The sequence below is a fragment of the Panicum hallii genome, chromosome 1 (assembly GCF_002211085.1).
Source record: "Panicum hallii strain FIL2 chromosome 1, PHallii_v3.1, whole genome shotgun sequence".
NCBI classification, from domain to species: Eukaryota; Viridiplantae; Streptophyta; class Magnoliopsida; order Poales; family Poaceae; genus Panicum; species Panicum hallii.
Window position 1 is genome coordinate 48,930,215 of NC_038042.1, and position 21,146 is coordinate 48,951,360.

A 21,146-nucleotide genomic window follows, 5' to 3' on the forward strand; every position below is an offset into this window, starting at 1 on the left:
AAAAAATAGACGACATGTGGTAGAATGCTAGTGCCGTGTCGTTTCATCTGCGTGTATGTTCAGTACAAAGTCCCCGTAGCTGCGCAAGGGGTCTACAGAAGACAGGAAAGAGATAAATTACAACCCTGCGACTGCAATGAAAACAAAACACCGAACGAGCAAACGGTGGCCTCCATGGTATTTTTTTTCTTGTACCCGAAAAGAAAAGTAAAAACGCATGACCTCCATGGTACTTTTTTTTCCTTTTGACTTTCTGATACAGATTACCTCTGCTTATGTTCAAAGCAAACCTCCACGCTCTCCTCTCTCTTCTATGCATAAACTTTCAAAAAGAAAAAAACTTCATCATTTGTCTCGCCCGTTGCGAGCGGGCGTCGTGCACCATCCAGAGTAACAGCGACAGTGTTTTTCAGAAACAACCGGGCGGCCAGCCGGCCACCACGCCTAGTCGCCTACACCGGCATCTCCCCTCGGTCCCCGCTAGGCCAGGCACCAGCCAGGGGTTCCACGCTTCCGCTACCTCGCCCTCCGCCCATTCCTCCTCCCTCGCCGGGCGCCGACAAGGTACCCTTCCGCCTCCTTCCCCTTCTCTCCCCTCACGGGTGGTGCGTCTCTCTGGTCATCCCAACCGGGGCGCGCGCGCGCATAGGCGTAGCTTTCACTCGCCGTCCTCTGGCGGACGAATTTACAGGCGTTTCGTGGCGGTGTTTGGTGCTCATCTCCTTGTAATCCGGCACCGCCACGCGTGTTGTGCTTACCCTAGGCCACCCATCGCGCGGCGCCGTTGCGTCTCCCAGTCCCGTCTCCGCGGCTTCGAGCCTTTGATTCCCCCCCCCCCTCCCCCCCTCGCTTTTTAGTGAGCTGGTCTGATTTGTACCCATTTCTGCGAACGGGGCAGATGGGCGCGATTCTGGTCGGATGTCCTTTGTATGTGTTGTATTGAAAGATCGCGGAAGGCTACGGGGCATTTTTTTTGGATCGTTTCGTTTGCATCAGTTCGGCCATAAAGTGTGCATAATTGGCACCTAATTGTTGGTTTGATGTTTGATCGACAGTATTAATATGGAAATCAGATGCGCCCTGGATTATACTGCCTTATATGGTTGATGTTTTTGTTCCGATTTAATAATGACTGCTTCGGCTAAGACTTCATATATATATAGTTCTCCATCATGTTCTAATCTATTTTTCTATTTTATGATTATCTTTTGGTACATGGGGAGTTATGTAGTTTTCGGTAAATAGTGATGTTCAGGTTGGTGGGGTCTTGATCATCCCATTGCCTGAGATATTAGGTTGACTTCTCTTTGCGATGTTTACGTGGTAATCTGTTGCAGATTCTCAGACTGTTTTCTTGAGCTGTCATGCGGTTTGTCAGTACACAATGAAAGCTAAAGAACCCAAGAAGACGAGGTCAGTGCCGTCTCAATTTCTGTTCAATGTAAATGTTTGCCAAGCAGGATGCTATAATCGACGTGTTTCAGGTGCCATGTCAAATGGGATGAAGATAACTTGAATGACATTGAGTCAAACAAACCAGAAAGAGAGAAGATCAACGAGCCTAAGACGCCTTACCACCCCATGACCGATGAAGATGAAGGTGTGTAATCTGGGTTTTGCACACTGAATCCAGGTTCCCGCTTTTCTGTAAATACAACCACTAGAAATTCTTAGATGACATGAATCTGATTATCCACTCTGATGGGCAGGGCCTGTTTCACCATTACAATTAAGTGAAGAGTTGGTGGATAAATCTGCTCATGCTGATGCCATCAAGACTGCTTTAGCTGAAGCTGTTTTCAGTGGAAAAATTTTCGACAGAAATAGTTGGGAATCATGTGAGAATGAAGAAGCCATAAAACAAGGCAATGGTTGTTAATCTGACATCTTTCTTGGATGAGATTCTATTATCCATTCTAGTGCTAAATTTGGAAAACTAGTTGCTCTTCACACCATCATCCACTGCTTGCGCTAACTCCCTATGATTCCATTGCCATGTTACAGTTTACCTACTACCCTCCTTTTATTTTGCCATAAATCCAACGAAGTTACATATTAAAGGAGGTAACATAGGTTGTTAAATCTCGGGTGACGATTTATTATCTGTGAATCAATTTTACCTACCTGTAGACTCTAGTGGACTTCTTCGATTTATTTACATTCTTGGATTCAAAAGATATTAGTACATAGAAATGTCACCTATCATGATCTGCTTGGTATGTATGGTATAGCAGAACTCTTTTCAGGCTGCTCAGTTTTGTCTTCACTTCAGTCATGACTTCTTGTAAACCACTGATTTTCAACTATTAACTGCATGGTGAAAAGATGAAGCCAACTTGGTTTTATATGATATTTAGCTCTTTTTATGGGTAATTAACAATGGTTCAGCTAAGATTGATTATCATAAATGGAGAAAAAAATTCTTGCATGTATTTTTCCTATCGACTGTTTTGTGTTTGGAACAAGGAAGAACTAACCCATGTCCCTTTGTAGCTTTTGAGGAGCACCGGAAGGTTCACTATGATGAATACCATAAGATGAAGGAGCTGCTTCAGAAGGGAACCATGACTGATGATGCAGAAGAAGATGAGTGTGTACCAGACAACAGGAAGGAGTGATGGTTCTGTTCCGGTCTGAACTGTAATCAGAAAATCTTCTGCATCGTATGACAGTTAGAATCTTGGAAAAGTTTGTGGTTTTGGGTACTTGAGGACTACTAGATGTCTTAGCTAACTGTTTCAGCATTTCCTGCACAGAACTTGGCCGTTCTCTTCCTTACACTAGTTCGGAACTGTATGCCATGACTGCAAGCTGGAACGTGGTAAATTGCGTACGAATTAGTGATGAATGGTCTGCTAGACGGCCTTGTTTGTTTTAGCTTGCAAATTGTAAATTGCAGCTTTCATATTGTCAAGCAGATTGTTGGACTGTAGCAATCTAGCTTGTTACAATCCGATTACAATTCTAGACAAACTTGTCCTAGCTTGCAGATTGTAGCAACCTGCAAGCTGCAAGTCCACAGTTAGATGAGCATAAAGGTCCTTATGCTCCGTGGCTCGTCGTCTGTTGGCGTGTAAACTTGAGCAGGTTATGATTAGGCTGCTGTTGTTGGGAATGAAATGGTTCATTCATTCGCTTACCAGGCGTTTCAAGAATTTGTACCGATTCATGTGGAAATCCTTGTTCCTGTTCCTAATATTCTACTAGAACACAAGCATCTTGATTCTTGAGAAAACAATCGTCCGTCCATCGTGGCATCTAGAAGGGGCAAGTACTGATTTGTCGACAGTTGAGGGGTCAATCTGGGAAACAACAAAGATAGAACTGAACAGGGGCCGGAAAGCAACGTTACCCTCATCCAGGAAAACCTTCGCTTCACTCCCGCGGCTGCGGTGCTTCGTCGTCCCATTCCGGGCGATGGCCTGCTTGGAAGCGCCCCCTCCCCTCGACCTCCGCACGGCCACGGGCCAACCCCGCGGCCGGAAGCTGCAGCCATGGCGGCTCAGCCTGCCGAGCTCCTCCTCATGCAAGTAAGCTCCTCTATCGTTTTCAAGCTTGTTCTGTGTAGTGTAGGGTCTGTGCCTCTGCGCCAGCCTGCGAGGGTGTGGGCGTGCGGCTGCTGCCTGGGTCCCCTTGCCCCAGGATAGCACAGGTACCCGGTGGCGTATGCCCCTGGCCGGCTGGCCGGCGTTCAGCAGTGAGCATCTCCTTTACCATGTGCCATTTCGCCCCAAAAGCAAAAGAAGATGTTTTCAGTATTCCGATGTTCCAGGAATTTTTGTAGGCTCATAACATGTTGAATTAATAGAGTCATCGTCTAAAAGTACGGCACCGAGATTAATCCCAAACTCCAAGCCTGATTGCAACTTGCGAGTTATGTAAAGCTTAATATTCATTCTGTTCGCCTGAATTCCTAGCTACACCATTGTGTGCTACTCTAAGTTCTAGTTTTGGAGACTGGATAGTTGGAGCTGAATTTCCGCACTTTCCCACCCTCTTGAAACCAAACAGGCTTGGAGGAGTCAAATTTCTGGTGGTGATTCAAAAAGCACTCATCTTAGGATACAATATGAATATTCAGTTTTCCACCGTATAAAAACTGTACTTGTATAGTTGCATTAGAATTTAGATGTGTATAAATTGTGTGTGCCTCCATGATTTCAGCCCTAGCTCGGCTCCTAAATATAAACAACTCAATGATTTCCTAAACTATATGTCATGCTCCACTGCTCGTTGGCTCCAATTTACTGATTTCTGCATTCTGTCCATTCAGCGCTTGTACTCTAGTGTCCCGACAGCTTCCAATATGCAATGCACAGTCATGTAAGATTACCTGTTCACCCTTTAATGATTACCTGTTCACCCTTTAACACAATTTAACTGTGTAGCATACACAATTACTCTGCGAATTGCGATGCAGATGCTGATGAACTATGGGTAGCTGCTCCTCAGAGCCCTTCATCGGTTCGGTCAAGGTTACTTGCTGCAGAAAGAGAGGAGGCAAAAGCTGTGCTGTCATTATTCTTGAGACAGAAAGGTTTGAGAAGTACGCTAGCTGCACGGATCGTCAACAAATCAGATGGTTTTATTGAGCACCTGGTGTCAAAGCTCCAGATTGCTTACAGATCTCGATATGCTGAAGGTTGCGATTTTTTATTGCGCTTTTCTGTATACATATGTCTTCTTACTGATACTGAACTTGACACCATATTTATTTTTCAGGAAGAGAGCTGAGCACACCTGAGATCAGAGATGCTCTCCTTCCATATCTTGAAGCTCTTTCCAGAGAACATGGCGATAGATTGGTCGAGGTGGTGGAGAACTTCGCTGATCCTTTTTCTCTGGAAAGGGAAGCCTTGTCTTCTTCAATGGTACTTACACCCACGAGCTCAAATAAACAGAAGGCAGTTGCTCGAATAAGCACACCAACCTCAGGGGGAGCCCTCCCTGAGCTAGTGGTCTACCTACTAGACCTTGGTATGGATCATGAGGAGATCAAGAATATTGTGCGCAAGTTCCCAGCATTTGCATATTACAATGTGGATCGCAAGATAAAACCCCTGGTGGAGCTATTGCTTGACCTTGGTGTGCCGAGGTCCAGCATTCCAGGAATCATAAGGAAGAGGCCTCAACTCTGTGGGATCAGCATGTCAGACAATCTTAAACCGATGATGGCTTATTTGGAAAACATCGGTGTCAACAGAGCTCAGTGGAGCAAGGTGCTTACCCGGTTCCCTGCATTTCTCACGTACAGCAGGAACAAGGTGGAGACAACTGTGAGCTTCCTTATTGAGCTAGGAGTTTCCAAGAAAAACATTGGCAAGATCCTGACACGATGCCCTCATATCATGAGCTACAGCATCGATGACAATCTCAGGCCAACTGCTGAGTACTTCCGGTCTATTGGTGCAGATGCTGCATCTCTTATTCAGAAGAGTCCACAGGCTTTTGGTCTGAATGTCGAGGCGAAGCTGAAGCCAATCACAGAATTCTTCCTGGCGAGGGAGTTTAGCATAGAGGAAATTGGCATTATGGTGAACAGATTTGGAATTATTCATACGTTAAGCTTGGAAGAAAACTTGCTCCCGAAATATGAGTTCTTCCTGACGATGGAGTACCCAAGGAGTGAGCTCGTGAAATTTCCGCAATACTTTGGATACAGCTTGGAACAACGGATAAAGCCACGGTATGCTCGGATGACTGGTTCTGGGGTGAGGTTGATTTTGAACCAGATGCTGTCAGTATCTGATGCCAGGTTTGAGGAAATTCTAGAAAAGAAGAGGACCGTAGTTTGAAAAGATGATGATAATTTCAGATAATTACAATTTTGCATTGCATTTGATAACAATCATCACCACGCCATGTTTTATGGGATTGATGTGGGCATGTGGCTTTAATTTTCCAGAGCAAGTACCTTTGTGTTGGGCTTGATGGATACGCAAAATTTGAAAGCGGACAATTTGATATATAACTTAGGCTGTAGGGTGATTTAGGTACCTGGTTAACTTTTGCAAGGGAATGAGCTTTGACAGATATCCCTCAGAAAATGCCATTTGTGGCTGTTATGATTCAAATCGATCAGAGATTCAGAGTGCTTGATGCTCAGTTATGCAATTAGTAGCATTCGTAGTTATGTAATTAGTAGCATTCGTCGTAACATTGTAGTTTGTTTTACAAGTTTGTTCAGGAGTTTTTTTTACTAATGGCCCGCTTGCTTTCAACCGTACCTCCCAAAATACTATCCAAAAAAAAAAAGTACCTTCCAAAATACAATTGCACGAGCACTCTAACAGTACTGCCACACAATTGGGGCAACTGGCTATGTGCGCTGATAGACTGACACACGAGATGAGACCGAAACAATGCTTAAACGTCTGATTCTCTTGTTTCACGGAAATTTTTCATGATGTAGGTTCCAGAGGTGTAAACAGGGCGAAAACACCTATCGAGCTAAATGAAAGATAGCGTCAGATCCTCCTGTATCACTGAAATTCTGAGTGTCTGCAGCCAATGGCCAAGTGCATGAAGATAGCGTCAGATCCTCTTGTATCACTGAAATTCTGAGTCTGTAGCCAATGGCCAAGTGCATGATAACAGTTACAGTGCACTGTGCCCATATACTCGGCGCGCCTGCCGCTGGTTTAGCATTCATCAACCTGCCATCAGGCAGGCAGGCACCAGTCATCATTCAGGCTGATTAAACACACCTATGCAATTCAGGCAAACCCCTTTTCTTTCACATTAGACATCTTCTAGGTTTGCGTCGATGCCAGCCACTGAAAGATCATTTCTTTGTGCGCTTCAGCGCGCACCTCTCAGCTTCAAACCATGAAGAATCCACCAATGCGGCAGTTGTGCAACCTGGTTAAAAGGAACCGGGTTTGAGACCGTGAGACAGTAACTCTTCATACTTGAATACACAAATAAAGGCAGTAAGATCAAGCAGTTTCACTGATGCATCACAAAGAAAAGGAGCACAATAGGACATGCAAGCAAGATGGCACTCCATACCACAACATGGAAAGGTGTTAGCATAGTAAAAACAAATCAGAACACAATATCACATACTGCAAATGATACGATGGATCAGGACAGATACACACGGCACAGGAAATCGTTCAGATTTGCTTGTAGAATGCAGTCTTACCTTATTTCACAAATCTGACTTGCTTGAGCAAACACAATCTATTCCACAAATCAGAGCAAAAGGCATATATATTGATTTATCAAGAAAGATGGATACTTGCACAAGTATCTGCTTGTAAGGCAGATCACCCAGGCAGCCGTGTTTAATTTCTGCTTGAATGGTGATTTTCTGTTTCAACAGTCAGCACAAAAAATATAGTTGAATTTTAGCATCGATTTTTTACATGACAGGCAAGTGCTTTCGCAATGCTTATGGAACTAATTGAAATACAAAAGAAGTGAATAACATATAAAATTCCACTTCTTACTTGCTTATTTGGTTTAAGGTATATGATTAAGAGTTTTAGACCTTGTTGCTACAGCAAAAAAATTTCAGCTTATGCATGACTTGTGCTAAAGCAAGAGCTTGTATGGAGCCCTGACACCAAATTTAACCAGGTCTCAGAAAGTTAGATGAACACAACTAATTAGTGGCAGCATTGATTGAGCAGCACAGGCATCAATGCCAAAACAATCAATCAATTTTCCGCACAAGCAGTAAAGGTTGAGAGCTTTAGAAATCTGTAGTGTAATACTGAACACAGCTTTGAACATCCAAAAACACATTCCGACATCTATACTGCCATACTGAACACCTACATATCACCGGTACAGGATATGGGTACGACGACACACGACCTCCAAAAACAACATGATCATGATATATAGTTAGTATTGGAGTATCGAAGCATTGGATATGGGTACAGCTGGGTTAGTGAAGTAGTATTGGTGATAGTAGCTGAACACAGCTTTTAACATTCAGAAACACAATATACCAATACATTGCAAACAATGGATTAAAAAATGTAAAAAGAGGCACTCGTCATCAAATGAATTCTTTGCAGCAAGACGACACCAACAGTAATGGTGCAAATAATTTAGACGGCAGCAAAACTAAGAGCACTCATCTTCTTAACTCTAAAGCATATTGAACACATGACTACAGTACTTGAAGTCAAGATCACTACATCAGTTAAAAATTTTCATTGGAGGCATGTAAATCAAGAACAGACCGTCTTCTCTAGCGTCGCACATTGAGCATCTCCTTGGCCTCCTCCTGCTCAACCAGCAGGGTATCGCTTGTATACTTGCTAAGCAGCTCCTTCTTCTTCCTCTCTAAGACCATACGCTCAATCTCCTTCTCATCAGGTAGCGGCACATGTGCAACAAATTCCCTCCCAGCGTCCTCCCCTTTCTCCCTTTCCCTCTTCTCTTCCTCACGCTTCCTCTCTTCTTCAACCTCCTCCTCCACCCCCTCAAACAGCACCTCCCTAGCAGCTTCCCCACTGCACCCACCGGCGGCAGCCACCTCGCCGCTCACCACCCCCTTCATGGCCTCCCGCCGCACCCGCTCCACGCGGTGCCACTCTGTAACGACCTCCTCCCGCATGCGCTTCTCGGCAGGGGCCTCAAGGCGCTCCAGCACGCCGTCCTCGTCGTCATAGTACCCGTAGTACCCGGCGTTGATGCGCTTGTGGATCTCGTAGCGGGTGCGGCGCTTCCGCGTCTCAGGCGGCTTGTCGAAGAGCTCCCGCACGCCGGGGAGCTTCCTGGCGGCGCCGAAGTAGCGGTACCCTGGCCCGCGGCCCGAGGGGTTGGGGACGGCGACGATGTTGCCGTCGAGGTCGGTCATGAGCGGCGCGTTGGAGCTGCGGGAGTAGTCGCGGCCGCCTAGCTCGACGATGCGCCGCTCCCAGTGGCCGCGCTCGCGGAGGAGCTTGTTGATCTCGTCGTTGAGGTCGCGGAGGCGGTGCTCGCCGAGGCCCTCGTTCTGGATCTCGGCGACCTTGGCGCCGATCTCGCGGAGGATCTCGGAGCGCCAGCGCTCGGCGTCGGCGAGGTCGCGGCACTCGGAGGCGAGGTACGGCCGGCGCTCGCGGGGCTTGCGCTTCTCCTCCTGCTTCATCGTGATGAAGCGGTTCAGCATCGACTGCGCCTTCTCCTCGTTGCGAGCCATGGCGGCCGGTGGGGCGGAGACGGCGGCCGGCGGCGGCGAGGTTCTCGAGCAGGGCGAGGGTTTGGGGGGGAGCGGCGGGCGGGTTCGATTGGGATTTGGGGGATTGGGCTCGACGGAGTCTGAGATCCTGTTCTACGACTACGAGCGGCCTGGGTGAACCATCCAGCCTTCCCTAGTCGGTTAGGCGGCGTCTGATGAGGATCCAACGGTCCAGATCGATGGAGATACAAAGGAGGACGGTTAAATCGAACTCAGAAATTTGAGCACTCCACTTTGAGATAGAAGAGGACTACGAAGTATGAACTTCATACCCTAGTCCTCATCGTCGAAGTCTGACTTCTTCGTTTGGCGGCAACATTGCGCTGAAAAACTTAAGCAATCATGAAGCAAATATTGATCTGAGAAATTTGAACCCCAGACATTTAGATCGTATCAAGTTTTTCTTAAGAAATCCATACGGTATTTGATTGAGCTGATGCTTTGAGCACAGCGATGGATCTAGAATTTTAGCTTAGGGTATGCCGGATCAAACATATAATTATGTAAGCAGAGAACGATTTGATTAAAAAAGTTATAAATTTTGCTAAACATTACAGGATCATAAAATAATTAAAAGCATAATAATAGTTTACTTAAAATATATATCTTTTAATATCTTACAACTCAACATGGTGCGTTTTTTTTCCAATAATGGTGCGAGGCGTTTGTTGGCTAGAGCCAGGAGGAGTTAGGCTAGCATGGACATCAGGTCGTCGTAAATATTGAAGCGGCACACTTTGGAGTGCGGGAACAAGTGATTTGATCAAACTGTGGAAGAGTATGTTGAAGATGACTAATCAGACGAGTATTTGGATTTGGATTAAGCGATCAAAAGTTTCTCCAAAATCAGAGGCCTGACGGACATGACAACCATAGAAACATACGGGATTATGAGTACCTATACCATATTGGTCAGCTAAGATTAGAAGTTGATGGAACAAATGCAATTCAATCTGGTATAGTCAGTCCATCATCGGCACTAATGTCCGTCATATGAAGGACACGGACCAAAAATATCTTATCACGTTCGTATTTTGCTACACAAGGTAGCCTGCAGGCTTTGGTAGAACTAATGTTTATCATAGGTAGTAGCCGGAGGATGGAGGTAGAATTAGTAGAACTGTGGAAAGGATTGAATCGTCCCCTCGGGGTTTCAGACGAGCAACACCAGAAACGTCTCGATAATGGAAAAAACGTGGGCTGCCTCCGTTGGATGGATTTACAGGTATAGCATGGCCCATGTGGCATACCCTGTAGCTCCGCCCCTGATCGGACTAAAAGTTTGTTCGACGAGACTCCTTAAACAAATTTTACATAGAAGTGATTCTAAAATAATCTCTTGAAGTGATTTTTTTGAAATGAAGTAAGATGCTCAAAATTGAAAAATGTAGATTCTTCTGATTCACTTTCCACTTAATATCACTTCATTATTATATTAAAGAATTATTTTCAGACGCATATCCATTCATCTTAAATAATTATTTTTTTACAGTGTATCAGAAAGCAGGAAGAGCTTTATAAAACATCGTAAACCTTCTGCATAGATGAGTGGTCTCTCTTTGCGTACATCATCTAAGAAGCCGAACAAGAACCATAAGATATTGTTAGTGTCGAGTTCGTGTGAAGGGATAGGAATCAAATTGGTCATGAATTAGCTCAGTGAGCCAATATAATGTGAAGAGGGTGTCCTACCTCTAAAAAAATTCCTACTGCTCCCATCTATTTATAAAGATTTTAAATTTTTTCCGTCAATTTATATAGGGAGTGATGCAATTAAATCTTAAATATCTACTGCTCAACTACTACTATATCACTGTGATGCAATTAAATCTTGCCTATTTAGATAACGATGCCTAACATTAGGTAATGCTATTTTGGTGAACCAGAATGGTTTAATATGCTGACAAATTTTAAATCCAGAAGGCCTTGCAAATGTATTTACATTTCGTAGACATGTGAATTTTCTCCGGATTAGAAATTGAATATCAGCAACAAATAGCAAACTGGGAGCAGTACAAACCCATCTCAGGGGCCAAAGCCGAAATCTTCTGCGCAATAGACAACGGAAGTGGTTCGCCGCCGCCGTTCGACCCCGCTTGCACCGCCCCGCCGGCGATCGCGCCCACACCCCACACCCCAAATCGAAATCCCTCATGGTTCGGAGGCGGAAGCGGCCCCGCAAGGTTGAGCCGCCGGCGGAGCGAGTCCATCGGGAGACGGCCGACGGAGAAGTCGACGGCGAGGACTTCGTGGCGACGAACCCACCAATGGCGGAACCATCGGCGGCCGGCGAGCGCGAGGAGGCGGAGGAAGCTATCGGTAAGCTACTGGAGCCATTCACCAGGGACGAGCTCCTGGACCTCCTCACCGACGCCTGCCTCCGCGACCCCGCCCTGCTCTCCCGCCTCGCTGCCTCCGCCGCCTCCGACGCCGCGCACCGCCGCCTCTTCGTGCACGGTCTCGGCCCGGGCGCTACCGCCGCCTCGCTGGCCGCAGCGTTCGCCCCCTTCGGCGCTCTCGACGAGTGCCACGCCGTCGCCGACCGCGCCACGGGCCGTTGCCGAGGCTACGGCTTCGTCACCTTCCGCCGCCGCTCCGACGCGCGCCGCGCTCTCGCCGATTCTTCCAAGCGCGTGGACGGCCGGCCAGTCGCCTGCCAACTCGCCGCCCTCGGCCCCATTGCACAGTCCTCCTCATCCGACCGCAAGCTCTTCGTCGACAACGTGCCCGAGCGCGCCGCGCACGACGACCTGAGGGGGTTCTTCTCCAAGTTCGGCGAGATCGAGGAGGGACCCCTCGCCGCCGACCGGGATACCGGGCTCTTTCGCGGGTACGCCATCTTCTTCTACAAGACGCCCGAGGGGCTCAGGAAGGCCCTCGAGGAGCCCACCAAGGTGTTCGACGGGTGTGAGCTCCAGTGCCGGCGCGCATACAGGGTGACCAACAGGAAGCATGCTACCGCCGCACCCGTGGACACAGGTGTCCAGAGCAATGGTGGCGCTATTGCCGCAGTCTTGCCCTCTGTCCAGGCCAAGGACCTTGCATTGACATCCAAGCAGTCGCTGCTTTCATCGAATCCGCCGATTGTGCTGACGGCGAAGGGGAGTAGCTCAACGACGGCCACCGTTCTATTTCGTCAGAATGTGCCTGCAGGTGGCGCTGGTATACTTGGTGCAGCCCCTGTTGCCACGGCTGTGCCCTCTTCGCTGATTCATGGCACATCGAGCAAACCACCAAGTCATTGTGGAGCTGCAATTGGGCATATTGGATTGGGTGACACTACTAGAGCTGGTACTTCAACCATTGAGCCTATAATTGGGGCAAAAAATTCCTTGGGCGCTTCGCATCCTGGTAGATTGTCAGCTAGACCTGGCTTGATACAGCAGTACCTGGGAAGATAGGTGAAAGTATCATGACATTTTGCTAGACAAGAACTCGAATAGAACCTAAGCAGGGACTTCATGCTACTTTCACTCCAAAGTAAGGAACTGCAACCTTAGTTGCTTCTGTGCATCTCATTCCCATGGTTTACAGTTGCCCTGCTTATCATGGGAGATATGATTATGATATCTAATTACTAGGAAAATGTGATTTTGTAGATAGTTTGTAGAACAGACTCATAATCTGTAATGCTGTCAGTGAATGCATCATTCCTAGAAACAAGTGAGAGCAAATCTTGGACCTGTTTATCTCTGTGAATCTTGCAATTCAGAATTAGTTTGGTTCTTTTTACCCGAATACTTATTCTGAAAACGAGAGAAGTGTGATTTGTGGTGCTGTAAGCTTTGAGAGCAAAATATTCTGCAACATGTAATTGGAGCCTTGGAGGATTCCTGGATAGCAGCCTTGAGAAGATTCAAACAAGACTTCCTCTTGCTCCACAGAGCTATGAAGTTACAGACTTACAGGTACCTTTTGAACACCTGTTTTTCTCCCATTCTCTGTCAAGGATGAAGAAATCTGAAATAACAGGTGCCGAGATTCAAAGATGAAGATGCTGTTTGGCTAATTAATGGTAGGATTTTGCGTCTCCTTGGTCTTTGTTTGAATGTTCTTCAAGCTGCAACGCACTGAACCAGCTTCTGGATGGAAAATCAATGTACTGATTGCCTATCCTTTTGTATCTGGAGAATGGATTCTCTGAGCCTTCGTTTGCTCAAACGAATACCTACGAGGCCTTTTCACAACTTGACATGAAATGATTACCAGCTCTATTTTGGTTCAGACTTCAGAGCAACAGAGTTGATGTCAGCCATAGGCGGCTATGGCTATTACAATCTGGAGTACAAATCAAATGAGAACTTGCATACAATGCATACAGATCTGATCTTTTTATGGGCATTTACCTAGGAGGCTAGGAAATATTTAATTCAGGCAGAAACGAGAAAGAAATTCCCAGTTTTAAACTGGCCACAATCGTTTCCTGTGTTGAATCCAGCGACCACAGCCGCAAGGACGTGTACAGCCGCAAATCAGACGGCGAATGCCATTGCCACTGGTAGCCTCCTCTCCTCCTGGTCTGGATCGCACAGCCCTTCGCTGTTGCCGCTGGACGGAGCGTAGGACGTCCCCACCGACGATAAGGCCGCGCTCCCACGCAAGCCGCCGAGGCAAGCACGCGCCGTGGACCCTGGCGCAGCGAGGGTGTTCGATGAAATGCCGCTACGGGGCAACCTGCAAGACCACGGCATCGTTTGGCTGGTTGAAAATTGCCGCCGCTCTGGCTGTTCCACCGTGACGGTCAAGAAGGGGGGCGCAGCCGAGGGGGTCCGGCAGCCGGGGAGCCATGGTTGGCCGGCAGGACGTCACATGCGCACGCTCCCGCGTGCCATGGCAAGGGCTGAGAAGCTGAATCAGCCAATCAGGCATGCTGATACGGATGGATATTGATGGAGGTTGGGAGTTGGGATCGATGGCTTGCGCTGTGCTGTGCTCATCACATCCTGGCAAAGGCAATGAACTTTTGTACTTCAGGTGTCTCTCGCTGTTGGGGAATATGCTCTGCCGTCACTCAGTCAAGCACCTGGGGTTCCTCTTCCCCTAGAGGCTGCCAACTGGAGGCACACGAAGAGGCGACGACCAAGGTTGGTGTCATTCGGTTCGTGGAATCGGTTTTGGGGCATAATCTGACCAGGACTGCACTCGCATGTCGGGCCAGATAAGGGTTTCATGGTTTATGCCTTTGATAACGTGTTGCTTGTAGACACAATTTATCAGATAGCTTTGCTGCTATGGTGTTGGTGGAATACTGGAATGATTGAGCATGACTGGTGGATGGAGGGAAGGCCCCTCTGGATTCTGATTCTCGTGAGGTCATTGGCATCAGTCCTGGCTGGTAATCATTTCACGTCAAGTTGTGAAAAGGCCTCGTAGATCGTATCATTGCTAGTTTGCTATGCGCCAGCAAGCTTTGGACCCGGCACAGGGACTCTCGCGAACTGGCATTTTCTCAGGTTACCTGCAACTTGGAATTGTTCTGAGTTGGCATACAAACATGAGGGATATTCCCTTGCATTCGGCTATCTTATATCCAATGTCGAGCGCTCCAGAGATATAGGGGCATATATTTACCGCATCCACATTGTAAGTGAAATTCATTTCTAGGTAGTCAGAGATTGTACAGGTGCCAAAGTAATCTAGTTAAGCTATATTGCGGTCCAGCATTTACTACCCATTCATTGTTCTTGGCCTCATGCAGAATTCCATCAGTCCTCCTGTAGAGGAGGTTATTCCAATATCATCTAATGTATCGTCTGCCACCACATCCGTTCTCCCTTTGGCAATTGAAGAACACTGAGGCCACGGGTGGTCCTAGATTATAAAGTGCTGAGAAGTCTCTTGTGTTGAAATTTGGTCTCCATCCTGGTGCATAAATAGTCTGCCGGATGGATTGGCGGAAGAGGACAAAGACAAAGCGATGTATTCCAGCAGTTGGCTTTGGACTTTCATAGCTTACTACCTCATTTCCTGAAATATGGTTTGAAATAGAACTTATTAGAGCAAGTTCATGCAGAATCATTCCCATGTTTAGAACTGTAGTTACTCAAGATTTTGTCTTTGGTCTTTCCAGGGTTAAAAGTTGACCATAAATTAGTCCATATCACAAGTAGACATTGCCAAATGCTAATAGACAGTCATGTTGCACAAGCCTAATCCAGTGATTCAAATATTTGTCTGCAACAAAATTTGTAAATATCTGAATATACACTGCATATTGTCCTATTCTTTGTAACTAATATATACACCTTTCACCAGTTATAGCTTGCATTTCTTTAGGTGTAAAAGGGTACTGCATGGTCTATTCTGTTGATTTTCTTGGAAATAAACATTCAAATAGGGATATGAGATGTAAGAGAAGTGGGCAACTCACCAAAGCTTACATTTGTTGATTCTGGAATGTCTGTCACTAACCTGCATGCATGATTGCCACCGTAAGTAATTCCTTTTCCTATTTGTCATGTTAGCAGAATATACAAGTAATAGTAATCACATATTTTTCAGGTCTTACCAATGAAGGTATTCTCTTTTGGTTGGATTGCTTGGACTCGGTGAGTCAGGATCCACCATCACCTAGTTATATGTTGGTTATTTTCTTTAGAAACATAAACAATAATGCTCCAATGTATACTGTAAATGATGTTGATGCAGATACCTTTATTTTAAACTGGCACAACATTTGCCTGTCGTCTAAGGTAAATTTACATTATTCTTGACCTTGTACAAACCTTAATGTATGATAAGATTCTGAGCCATGTGAGCTGTCGACTAGTTTGACAGTTTTTTCAACCAAATTAAAGTGCTCTGAACTTTATCTGCTCAAATGCTAGTGGATTTTGTTATGGAAAGATCTTTAGGTAATTCACATAATATTGATTCTCAATCAGTGCCTGCGTCCAAACATGCTGGTATATTTGCTGACACTAGCAAAAAAGCAAGGTGGGCATCTCTATAAGTTATAATTTGAACCAAATGTGGAAGTGCGAACTGTATTTTTTTCAGTCAACAGTAAAAACTTTCAAATCTACAAGGTCAACATTCATGACTTTCGATAATCTATAGATACTGAAAGCAACTTTCAAGTGGATCTACTCTGAACTGAGATTGCAGTTAAGAGGTATACCATGTCTCTTTTGGACAAAAACATAACAGTGATCCAACTGGGCTTCTTAATTTAAAAAGTAACTTGTATCATGCACCAGGTAAAGAGCACCTTGTTTCACTTTGCATCATGTTTGGCACACCCTTTTACTTTGCACCAATGTAAATCAAAATAAGTTTACTTTTTAACGAATTATGCCGTGAACCCTGAGTGGAACCTTATGAAATATGAGTGAAATCACATGAGAACTAGTGAATTTCGATCATGTTTTATAAGGTTTCATTAAGGTTTTATGAAAATTCATGAGTTATCTATAAGGTTTATGATATACTCTAGTGCAAAGTCATAACTTACCATGGTGTAAAAAAGAAAGTGCACTAAACCAGGTGCAAACAAAATACGATTTACGTGGCACAAAGTGCAGTTTACTCTAATTTAAAATCCTAGCATGCTGCGATGAGGTAGACATGTGGGTATGAACTCACCAAAGTGTAAAGGGTCCTCATGTCACTCCCAGCTATCTCAATCCTTGGTTCATTGGCTACTTGTGACGGCTTGAGCTCAGATCCATTAGTGAGTTCCCTATTGTTGTATAGGACTTTGAGTGATGCTGATTTGATAAATGGGTCCAAGATATCTCCAACTACGTTGCCAACGACAAGTGGGTCCCTTGACATGGTTAGCTAAGATTGGCAAACTTGAAGACAAGCTAACTTGGCCTGAAGTATGAGCTTGGGTGAAGTGAAGGGTGCAGGCTGGTGCTCTATATATACTGCAGGTCCCCAATGAGGCACCATTCATGATGACTGAAAATATTAGCTCTGGACACCATGGTATCTTGCTTTATACTGCAAAGAATGATATGGGTTGCCATCACTGAAAATATTTCGAGTAGTCCACCCTCTGCACCTACACCAATGGAAGGAGTGCTCACTGCAATTCCACGTAGGTGAATAAAATCTGATGTATCACATTCACTTATTCCCTATATCTAGGGCCTATTAAATAGTTGTTCGTAGCCAAAAAGTAGATTGCCTTTTGATTTGTCTGTAATCTCCCAGACTGACGCCTTATTTTCTTCATTTTCAGTGTGTTTTTTTTTTGCAAATCGGGTGCACGAGCAACGTTTAGCCTTATTAGTTGTTGTCTATCTGATCTGTAACATATTGAAAAATGATTGTGTTGATGGTATTTTAACAAGGATGAACTCTCTAACTAATATGAATAACTAAGAGGTTTTGTTGACCAGGGTAGAAGCTTTGGTGGGACAAGCATACTATACTGCAATGACAGAAGGTGGTGGAGGATTTTCTTCACAAATGCATCAATTGTTCGGTGTCTGCTCCTAAGATAATAATTTCAACATTAGATGCCCAAGATGCTAATTTGTGGTACAAGTGTATGGTCTATCTCACTGCATGCTGTCATCTAGAATTCAGAATCATGTTCAGTTCATCTGCAGACATCATAAGTAGGAACTGCTTCTTTTTGTTTAACGATTGCTATGTGGGGTTTCAGCACTCATTCTATCAATTCTGATGCAATTTTCCACTGAGAAGCAGCTTCTCCTTTTCTATATCTGTAAAGAAGGGGGATTTGAGCTTTATCTTTCTTAGCAGCTTGATACTGTAAATATAATATGTTTGTAATGGATTACTTTAGGATCTATTCTGATCTGCCAACATTAGTAGTGGTCAAAGATAATCTCTATGTATTCTGAAATTCTATTTCTCAGAATAAATGTGCCAGTGAATGTATAAAGCCATAAATCTATTTGATTTTTGCCCCTTACAATATTCTGAAGTTTTATTTTTGAGAGCAAATATTGCCATATCGTAATGTTATATCCTAGATTACTGTGTTTCAGAATATCTGCATGTACCTGTGTACCTTATAACATAGGTCTTCTAGGAGCCACTCTATGCACTCCATGGTTTTTAGGACCACGGATCCGAAGACATATTAGTACAGTTGACTAATCACAATTTCAAGTTTCCAAATCATTCTGAAAAATTCACTTGAAAGCTACATATTCTGGTGTCTAATGTGCATTTTACAAATGCAGGTACACAACTACATTATACCTGCACTCATCTCTTCTGACTTCTATTCTAGTTAAAAAGATGGAATACGACCTTCGTCGTCGGAGCTCCAAGTGTAAGTTCATGTCGACTAATGCTGAAAGCCTGAAACTCATTTGCTTTTGACCCATGTGCCCTCCCAAATTTCTGCCGGAATAACAGAATGGAAGATTCTGCTCCCAGTTGCTGATCTTTTGTTTTGGTGAAAATGAACTGCCTACGGAAGCTCATATGGTCTCCAAAGAGAGGTGGCAGAGCTGTGACAGATAAGGTCTACAATGATCTCAGCTAGTAAGGGACCATAGAATCTCATATTGTCCTTGTACTTCACGCAAGATTTGTGTGAACTGTATTCTTCTGATATTACATTCTCAGCTTGCTTGAACTGTGCAGGCTATCAGGTATTCATGTTTCAGTTCTGCGCCGAAAGCCTGAAAGGTGACACTACTTGCATTGGAGCCAAGAAGCTCAAATTCGACCAGAGAATCTCTACTGTGCCTTAAAAAGGTGATGCTAATAAAGTAGAAACTTGGCACCCAATCCTTAATACCAGACCTTCAGCTACTTCAGCAAGTTCCGAACATGGAACTGAAAGAGTTTAGTTAACACGGTGGTGCATTGAGTATGAACGCCGAAGTTAGTGAAGTGACTGGAATCTGTGAAACTCTTTCCTGGTTCATTGCACATTCTTGATCCTTGACCAACGAATAAAGCAGTTCTTCTCTTCACGTGAGCATATCCCATTGGTCCAGCCACTCCAAGGGTGAATGCAAAAAAAGTTGTACTTCACATGGGTTGCTAAAGCTCGGAAATGGACATTTGACAGAGAAACTTGGAGCGCCGGAATTGCATCGAATGGTATTGAGTACAGAACTATTTCCAGAAACAGAAAACCTCCACTACCCTGTCAATGCTCGCTGATGGCAAAAATTGGATTGTGATGCCTGCTTCTTTCATGGTCTTGCAAAGTTGGAAGGATTCCTTACATCCAAAAAGAAAAAAAGTTGGAAGGATTCCCGAAGAAATTAAGCTTCAAGTTTCTGGTTGTCATCGCAAGTTGTTCAATCAACCGTTCAAATTTGAACTCTGGTATGTGAAGAGAGTACGTAACATCCTAATATATATTATATATAGCAGTTTTCAGGTACTGCTGGTATATACCACCTCTACCTAACATACTATACACTGCTGCCGTCTACCTACTGCCTGCTTATTTTGTCACTGCCTGCAGAGCAACAACGGCTTCTGAACCGATCAAGATCACGCTCTGGGAATCCGGTGGAGAACGAGAATCCTTCTGGAAACGGTCGGCATCGTGCACTACTTGATCTACCGGCCGGTATTCCCCCGTCCCTTTGCTGAAAGCAACGGCTCCTCCTCCAGAGCTAAGCTAGGCTAAGCTAGACGAGGGGCCCTGGATGGGGGGCGGCGTACGTGCGGCACTGCATTGGTAGCCGTGGTGTGCAAGTTGCAGGGTCGCCGCCTCAGCGCTGTCCATGAATGGAATGGAGTGGCGCCGGTGTTTCGAGCCGAGTGCCAGGCGCCATGGATGGATATGAACATGATCGCTTGCTGCCGCCACGCCATTCACCCGGGGCGTGCTACCTTGGCGTGGCGTGCGTTGGCATCGTGATCTTATCACTTTCCTATAGGCCTGGAGCCTGGCAAGTCAGCGGTGGCACGCGGGCTCGCACATTTCGTATCCTTCCACATGGTAAAAGCTGCAGCATCGCCGTCACCGAAATCGGTGGCGGGGGCAGGGTCGGAAGCTATTCTGGAGCTTTCTCATTTCTGGTGCAGCGGCCAAAGCCAACTAGCCATGTCGGGAGTGGCTAGCGTACTACGTCTACGTACAACTAAAATGTAGCCAGTCTAGAGCGTGTAAAGATGATGCAACACAGAATAATCTAGACTCCTAGAGACCAAAGGCTTTGGTCATGCTTTGTATTATTGAAAGCAAAATGTAACATAGAGAATAATCAGGATATGTACCCTTTTTTCTTCAGGGAAATCAGATATGCAACAGAACATGTTTCTGTTCGAGACTCCGACTTGTATCGACAAGGCATTTGCATATATACAGAACTGCTAATTCTCATGATCTGTTGAGCTTGTGCTATATAACTAGTTCTCTCTAGAAGATGAATAATTGTTATCCCAATCCCTTCAAAAAAAATTGTTATCCCAACGTTTCCTCAGATTTAACAAACAGCCTCTCTAACTTCCGTCTAGGTCCATTTACAGGGATAGTAGGATGCCACTGTTGTCGCGGCACCAATGCAAGGTGAGGTGAGGTGAGGTGAGGGCGTCTCTCCTGGCCTGCCTTGCCATGGCCAAGCTCAAACGAAGAGCTAGCCGAGGTTGCGACGCAGAACACCGGTCACTGCGATCTGTTGGGCGAGCCTGCACCTGCCTACATGTATGATACGCGAAGATGAGAAGCATGCATAACCACTCCCACTTGTTTCACTCTAGATACCATTTCCCCAACCAAGCAATGGTCAGAACAGACTTTCATACATGATGCAAGGATTGCTGCATTCAGATACATTGCAATTGCATCATGGCCTAACTCTCTGAAACCACTCTCTCAGGCCAGGGTTCAGCGTACACAGTTTGGTAACGGTCGTCGTCGTCCCAGGTCTCGCACCAAGCAACTTGGGAGTTGGGACTGGCTAGAAAGAAAGAACTAGCCCGCCCATGTGCGCAAGGTTTCGCATCGTCATTGGACACTGTAAAGCGGCCATGGCATCGTCTCTTTGTTTTCAGACAAGAACTCGTGTGA

The 21,146-nt window shown here is 45.4% G+C and overlaps 5 protein-coding genes and 1 long non-coding RNA gene across 43 annotated transcripts; 4 read left to right on the forward strand and 2 right to left on the reverse strand.

Annotated features, from left to right (window-relative positions):
- The first annotated feature begins 604 nt into the window (after positions 1 to 604).
- On the forward strand, positions 605 to 2,936 carry LOC112879102 (protein phosphatase inhibitor 2-like). 2 transcript variants are annotated; one of them, XM_025943467.1, is made up of 5 exons: positions 605 to 1,255; positions 1,338 to 1,413; positions 1,485 to 1,600; positions 1,710 to 1,871; positions 2,494 to 2,936. In XM_025943467.1, exons 2-5 carry the CDS (start codon positions 1,385 to 1,387, stop codon positions 2,616 to 2,618), a joined length of 432 nt encoding a protein of 143 aa, XP_025799252.1. In that variant the 5' UTR covers positions 605 to 1,255; positions 1,338 to 1,384; the 3' UTR covers positions 2,619 to 2,936. The 2 variants fall into 2 exon arrangements, with proteins under 2 accessions (XP_025799252.1, XP_025799251.1); XM_025943466.1 differs by lacking the exon at positions 605 to 1,255 and having other exon boundaries at positions 1,262 to 1,413.
- A 313-nt stretch (positions 2,937 to 3,249) lies between these two features.
- LOC112879100 (transcription termination factor MTERF5, chloroplastic-like) lies at positions 3,250 to 5,966 on the forward strand. Its single transcript, XM_025943464.1, has 4 exons — positions 3,250 to 3,530; positions 4,274 to 4,323; positions 4,421 to 4,642; positions 4,723 to 5,966. The coding sequence occupies exons 1-4, from the start codon at positions 3,418 to 3,420 to the stop codon at positions 5,793 to 5,795; spliced, it is 1,458 nt and encodes a 485-aa protein (XP_025799249.1). The 5' UTR covers positions 3,250 to 3,417; the 3' UTR covers positions 5,796 to 5,966.
- Positions 5,967 to 6,349: 383 nt separating this feature from the next.
- Positions 6,350 to 9,274, reverse strand: LOC112879101 (pre-mRNA-splicing factor ISY1 homolog). The gene is made up of 2 exons (XM_025943465.1): positions 8,199 to 9,274; positions 6,350 to 6,861 (listed from the first exon to the last, which is right to left on the reverse strand). Exon 1 carries the CDS (start codon positions 9,140 to 9,142, stop codon positions 8,207 to 8,209), a length of 936 nt encoding a protein of 311 aa, XP_025799250.1. The 5' UTR covers positions 9,143 to 9,274; the 3' UTR covers positions 6,350 to 6,861; positions 8,199 to 8,206.
- Positions 9,275 to 11,181: 1,907 nt separating this feature from the next.
- Positions 11,182 to 12,843, forward strand: LOC112893602 (UBP1-associated protein 2B-like). Its single transcript, XM_025961025.1, has one exon. The coding sequence runs from the start codon at positions 11,335 to 11,337 to the stop codon at positions 12,580 to 12,582; it is 1,248 nt and encodes a 415-aa protein (XP_025816810.1). The 5' UTR covers positions 11,182 to 11,334; the 3' UTR covers positions 12,583 to 12,843.
- A 372-nt stretch (positions 12,844 to 13,215) lies between these two features.
- Positions 13,216 to 20,406, forward strand: LOC112893620. 37 transcript variants are annotated; one of them, XR_003228860.1, is made up of 11 exons: positions 13,219 to 14,764; positions 14,880 to 15,100; positions 15,458 to 15,612; positions 15,683 to 15,729; positions 15,830 to 15,873; positions 16,877 to 17,225; positions 17,530 to 17,751; positions 18,346 to 18,437; positions 18,524 to 18,652; positions 18,755 to 19,450; positions 19,593 to 20,406. It is a non-coding gene; the product is annotated as an uncharacterized LOC112893620 (long non-coding RNA). The 37 variants fall into 37 exon arrangements; XR_003228899.1 differs by lacking the exon at positions 16,877 to 17,225 and having other exon boundaries at positions 13,224 to 14,076; positions 14,156 to 14,265; positions 14,385 to 14,764; positions 15,458 to 15,729; positions 17,530 to 17,576; XR_003228891.1 differs by having other exon boundaries at positions 13,216 to 14,764; positions 15,458 to 15,729; positions 18,545 to 18,652.
- LOC112893611 (protein FLOWERING LOCUS T-like) lies at positions 14,775 to 17,011 on the reverse strand. Its single transcript, XM_025961037.1, has 4 exons — positions 16,766 to 17,011; positions 15,690 to 15,751; positions 15,552 to 15,592; positions 14,775 to 15,148 (listed from the first exon to the last, which is right to left on the reverse strand). Exons 1-4 carry the CDS (start codon positions 16,955 to 16,957, stop codon positions 14,919 to 14,921), a joined length of 525 nt encoding a protein of 174 aa, XP_025816822.1. The 5' UTR covers positions 16,958 to 17,011; the 3' UTR covers positions 14,775 to 14,918.
- Positions 20,407 to 21,146: the final 740 nt, after the last annotated feature.